Source organism: Gossypium hirsutum, chromosome A04 (assembly GCF_007990345.1).
Source record: "Gossypium hirsutum isolate 1008001.06 chromosome A04, Gossypium_hirsutum_v2.1, whole genome shotgun sequence".
Classification (NCBI taxonomy): domain Eukaryota; kingdom Viridiplantae; phylum Streptophyta; class Magnoliopsida; order Malvales; family Malvaceae; genus Gossypium; species Gossypium hirsutum.
Window position 1 is genome coordinate 10,268,322 of NC_053427.1, and position 5,833 is coordinate 10,274,154.

The following is a 5,833-nucleotide window of genomic DNA, read 5'->3' on the forward strand; positions in this document are numbered from 1 at the left end:
CGTTTAAAATATACCATTTTAATGAATAATTGTATGTAGATACCATTTAAGATATTATTTCATTTTTTTTATTATTAAACTAAAAAAAACCCCGAAAATTGAAGCTAGATTTAGATTCAGCACGAACCTCCATAAAATCAAGATGGTGCTTCAGTTTTCCAACGGATATATTAGTCTCCTCCCAATGCATAAAAAATGACTTTTCAGTGCATAAGCATACTACACTAACATGATTCAATATTTTACTTTATAATAGCCATTTCTTTTAAATTCAAAACGGTGTCGTTCACACATTGGGGAACCAACTTGAAAAATTATTTTGTTCTTTTCCCTAAAGCATACTCACAACAGCAACACAAATAAAATATAGAAATTGGAGAGGCTGTGACCTATTTTCCACCTCCTTTCTGTTTCCCCGTCAACTCAATCCATCTTCATTTCTTTCCCTCATTTTCCTTTTGCTTGTTCATCTCTCTATTTGATTTCTTTGTCGTAATTCCACCATGTCTTTCATTGGAGAGGCTGCTCTTTCTGCGTTTTTGGAGTTGTTGTCTGGCAAGTTGGTTGACTATGTACTCAACTTTGTGGTAGATCACAGGCAAGTCCACAAGCAATTCAAGCAGTGGCAATCCATATTATCCGAGATCAAAGCAGTGTTGAAACATGCAGAGGAGAAGCAGATCAAGGACGAGGACGAGGGTGTGAAGAATTGGCTGGACGATCTCCAAGACTTAGCTTACGATGTGGATGACATCTTGGACGAGTTCGCTTACGAGGAATTACGCCTCAGGCTCCAAGAAACTCAAGCTCAAGCCAGCACTAGTAAGGTACAGAAACTCATTCCTACCTGCTGTACTCGTGCTAATTTCTCTCCATCCTCTTTTATGTTCAATACTAAGATGATTTCAAAGATTCAAGAAATCACTGATAGACTGAATAGTTTGAACACTCGAAGAAGTAGTTTGGGGTTGAGTGAGATCATGTCTCAAGGCGCAACTTCCAAGGGAAAGAAACCAAGGCTGCAACCAACTTCCTTGATGGATGGAGCTGTGGAGTATGTTGGTAGAGCCAATGAGAAGCAAGAAATGCTTGAGTTGCTCAAAAGTAACAACTCCGATGGAGTTTGTGTCCTTTCCATCGTTGGCATGGGAGGCATGGGGAAAACAACTCTTGCTCAGCTTGTTTACAATGATCCCAGCATTAAGGAGTCTTTTGATCACAAGGCCTGGGTTTGTGTTTCTGATGAATTTGATGCAGTTAATATAACTAAGACAATTTTACAGTCCATCACTTCTGAGCCATGCACTTACAATGACCTGAATTTAATTCAAGTCAAGTTGAAGGAGAATTTATCTGGAAAAAGGTTCTTGCTTGTTTTAGATGACATTTGGAACGAGAGTTACACTGATTGGACCATCTTACGGGCTCCATTTGAAGCAGGAACCAAGATTATTGTAACAACTCGACTCGAAAAGGTTTCATCTAATGTGGATTCGGTGAAAGCTTTTTATTTGGATAAACTCTCGTATCATGATTGTTTATCCATATTTGCTCAGCATGCATTGAAAGCAAGAAACTTTGATGGGCATCTCCAATTTAAAGAAGTTGGTGAGAACATAGTGAGAAGGTGCAACGGCTTACCTTTGGCAGCAAAAGCCATTGGAAGCTTATTACGCACAGTTAAGGATCATAGTGAATGGGAAAGAATATATGAGAGCGAGATATGGAACCTACCAGAAGATCCATGTGGCATAATTCCTGCTTTGCGATTAAGCTATCATTATCTTCCTCCGCATCTGAAACGATGCTTTGCATACTGCTCCATATTTCCTAAAGATTATGAATTCGAAGAAGAAGAGATAATCTTGTTATGGAGAGCAGAAGGTTTCCTGCAACCAAAAGCTAAAACTCAAGCCAAAGGACTTGGAAACCAATATTTTCAAGATCTAGTGTCGAGGTCATTTTTTCAAATATCTAGTAAAGATAAATCCCGTTTCGTGATGCATGATCTTATGAATGATTTATCTCAATTAGTTGCAGGAGAAATATGTTGCAAACTGGAGGGAGATAAGCAACAAAATTTTTCGCACCGCTCTCGTCATTCGTCTTATGTTTTTGATGATCCGTTTCACAGTGTAAAGAAGTTTGAAGCATTTTATCAAACAACTTGTTTACGTAGTTTCCTACGCCTAATGCCTCCAAGATATGGGAATTCCTATTTAACTAATGTTGTCTTGGAAGATTTGTTGCCAAGACTTAGCTACTTAAGGGTTCTTTCTTTGTCTGGGTATTTGATCTATGATTTGCCCGACTTTTTTGAAAATTTAAAACTTCTTCGATACTTAAATTTGTCCACAACTGCAATTACATGTTTACCTGATTCTTTGTGTACTCTTTATCATTTGGAGACTTTACTATTAAGAAATTGTTCAAGGCTAAAAAATTTACCCTCTAAGTTCGAAAACCTTGTCAACTTGCATTTTCTTGATATTAGAGGTGCGGATTCAATGGAAAAGATGCCCTCCGGATTTGATCAGCTAATCAAGCTTCAAACTTTATCTGATTTTGTTATAGGGGAAGGTGATGGACATCTTATTAGAGAACTGAAAATTTTGTCGAACCTTAGAGGTAATTTTTGTCTTTCTGGGTTGGAGAATGTTAATGGTCAAGATGCGAGGGAAGCTAAGTTAAATGAGAAGCTAGGGATTGATGTGTTAGAACTACGATGGGGTACATACTTGGAGAATAATACAAGGAAAAAAGAAGTTGAAGAGCGGGTGCTAGAATTTCTTTGTCCTCAGAAAAAGCTTAAGCAACTCATCATTGCGAATTACGGTGGTGCAAAATTTTCGACTTGGATAGGAAATCCTTCCTTCCAGAATTTGTCATCTTTGAAGCTTTGCAATTGTAAAAATTGCAAATCACTGCCATCAGTTGGAAGGTTGCCATTGTTAAAAGATCTTTCAATTATTGGTTTGGATCAGGTACAAAAGATTGGTGTTGAGTTCTTTGGAGAAAATGAATTGAAGCCATTTGCATCATTAGAGATTCTATCTTTTAAGAGTCTTCCAAACTGGAAGGAGTGGGACAGTTGTGAAGGAGACGAGAAGGTTTTGAAATTCCCCAGCCTTCGTGAGCTTTCAATCGTAGACTGTCCTCAGTTGTTGAGAAGGTTGCCTACCCATGTTTCCTCCTTGCAAAAACTTAAAATTCATACGTGTACAAGTTTGGTAGTTTCAATATCAAGTTTCCCATCACTATGTGAATTAAGTATAGATGGGTGTGCAGAAGTGGTGGATGATTGCTCTTCTCCTGCTAAGGAGGTTTCCTTTTTGCAAACTTTGTCTCTTTCTAAAATTTCAAAGTTTAATATTCCTGCAGATAGGATAATGTTGAGGTTTGGAAACTCAGAACATTTTGAAATTAAAGATTGCAGGGAGTTGGCATCTTTATCACAACATGGGTTAAATTTAGTTGGACATCGTTTCATTACAGTTTGGGGTTGTCCTCAATTGCACTCTTTGGAAACTGAGGAAGCCGACTTGCAACCTGACAAGATTTCACGTGTTGAATCTCTGAATATAGGTTATTGTAATGGGCTCAATAGACTGCCAAAAGTCTTACACGAGCTCACATTCCTTACAGTGATGGAAATTTGTAGTTGTCCAGGCTTAGTTTCTTTTGCAGAGAATAACTTTCCTCCTAATTTAAAAAAGCTGAAAATTTCATTCTGTGCGAATTTGGAGTATTTGGTTGATGGAAAGGAAGATAATAAGAGTATGAGTAGTATCCTCCGTCTTCTTGAGGACTTGGAAATAGAATGGTGTGGATCTCTAATGTCTTTGTCATCGAAGGGGCACAAAAATATTTACAATTCACTTCAACTTCTCCGAATTGCCTGCTGCTCAAAGCTGAGTTGCCTATTTCCAAGCACCAAGTTACCCATAACGCTTAAACGTTTGGTAATTGATATGTGTCCAGAGTTGGAATCCATAGCCCAAGAGTTTGATGAAATTGCTTGTCTTGAATCTATTCTAATTTTAAGTTCTGAAATTAAATCTCTACCACGAGGACTAGACAAGCTCATCCATCTCCAGGAGATTCGATTGAAAAATTGTTCAAATTTGATTTCTATTGAAGAAAGTGGGTTGCTCTCCACCAGCCTCAGAGTTTTCGATGTTGAAGGTTGCAGAAAATTTGGGGCCCTTCCTAAGTGCATGGTCAGCATCACCTCCCTTCAACAATTAATTGTGTTCAATTGTTCGGCTGATATATCATTTCCATCGGAGGGTTTCCCTGCCAATCTCACATCCCTTGCAATCTCAAACGCACCCAAAATTTATAGGTCACTTGTGGAATGGGGATTAAATAGACTCACCTCTCTTCAACGCCTCACCATCGGAGGTGGAGGATGCTCAAACGTGGTATCGTTCCCAGAAGAAGGGATTGGAATGGTGCTGCCTCCTTCTCTCACCTGTATCCACCTTTCATATTTTGAGAATCTGGAATTCATGTTCTCTGAGGGCTTTCAAGACCTCGCCTCTCTTCAAGAATTGCGCATCTTTAGTTGTCCCAAGCTAACATCTCTACCGGAAAAAGACATGCTTCTCTGGCTTGGTGTTTTATCTATTTTCAATTGTCCGTTGCTGATCGAAGAGTGCTCAAGCGATAAAGGACGAGAGTGGTCTAAGATTTCCCACATACCTGAAGTTGTAATTGATTTTCAAAAAGTAATCCCGAGGAGATCAGATTGAAAGACCAAAATCTATCATTGGTTTCTTCAGAGTCATGGGACAGGTACAAAGAACCATTTCAAACATTTCAGAGCTTTTTAGTTTGATACATCTAACTTTCCTTAGGAACAAGATAATAATAGCAATTTTTTTTAATGAGCAATTTGCAGGCATTGAAAGCTAAGTAGGTGTGGAAGTGGGGTTTGAGAAAGATGGTTTGAAGGAAAAGTAAACATATTCAACAGATCAGCTTTAGCTTATTTGATATAATACAGGGAGCAGTTAGTTAATTCTCTGCTACACTGATTGAGCAATATGCATGATTTGAAAATGACATTGCTTTCTCTATTCTCCAACTACGTATTGATGGCTTTCCTTTGCAACATAGGTATGTGTTCTCATTTCTGTATATGTTGCTTACCAATTATACTACATGGAATAAGTATAGGTCCTTTTGACATTGCTATGCCAATCCTAATTTCATTCTTTTTTAAAATTTTCAGTAATAATTATGAAGGCAGTGTATTTCCCATGTTGTGGATATTGTGATTGGGTGTCACTTTGGAACAATGCATGTATTTCCGGTTGTCCTTTGCTAAACAAGGTTGGAATTTCACTCAAGCCTTGTGCATGTGTCAATGGTGTTTTAGTATTTTCAGAGAGCTGAAGTGATGATGTTTGTAAGCTTTGGGGTTTAATTTTGTAGTAGCATTAGGTAATCGGTTTTTGTGTGATGTGAGCATTGTCTGTTGTAATCTCCCGATTCTTATAGTGAATTCACTTTTTATCCTGACCGTGGATGTAGGGATTATTCCCGTATATTATTATGTTGTTTTCTTTTCTTTTCTTTTTTTCATTTTGATTTTCTCAAATACTACTTTGGCATAACACAGAAGAATAATACAAACATAAATATATATGAATTTTCTGATACTCATATTATATAAAGATTAATATGTAACCTTTGAAAAAGGATTAACATGTTCATTTATTTATAAAAATTATATTTATTTAATGGTGAGATGAGTAAATTTTTGTATTTATTTAATAAAATTGTTTTTATTTAAATTTAATTATAAAATATATAATCATTAATATTT

At 37.1% G+C, this 5,833-nt stretch overlaps 1 protein-coding gene across 1 annotated transcript; it reads left to right on the top strand.

Annotated features, from left to right (window-relative positions):
• The first annotated feature begins 415 nt into the window (after positions 1-415).
• LOC121227945 (putative disease resistance RPP13-like protein 1) lies at positions 416-5,526 on the top strand. Its single transcript, XM_041110913.1, has 3 exons — positions 416-4,797; positions 4,904-5,121; positions 5,237-5,526. Exon 1 carries the CDS (start codon positions 504-506, stop codon positions 4,752-4,754), a length of 4,251 nt encoding a protein of 1,416 aa, XP_040966847.1. The 5' UTR covers positions 416-503; the 3' UTR covers positions 4,755-4,797; positions 4,904-5,121; positions 5,237-5,526.
• Positions 5,527-5,833: the final 307 nt, after the last annotated feature.

Coding starts and splice junctions, on each gene's coding strand:
- LOC121227945 (XM_041110913.1), top strand. CDS start 504: ATGTCTTTCATTGGAGAGGCTGCTCTTTCTGCGTTTTTGGAGTTGTTG.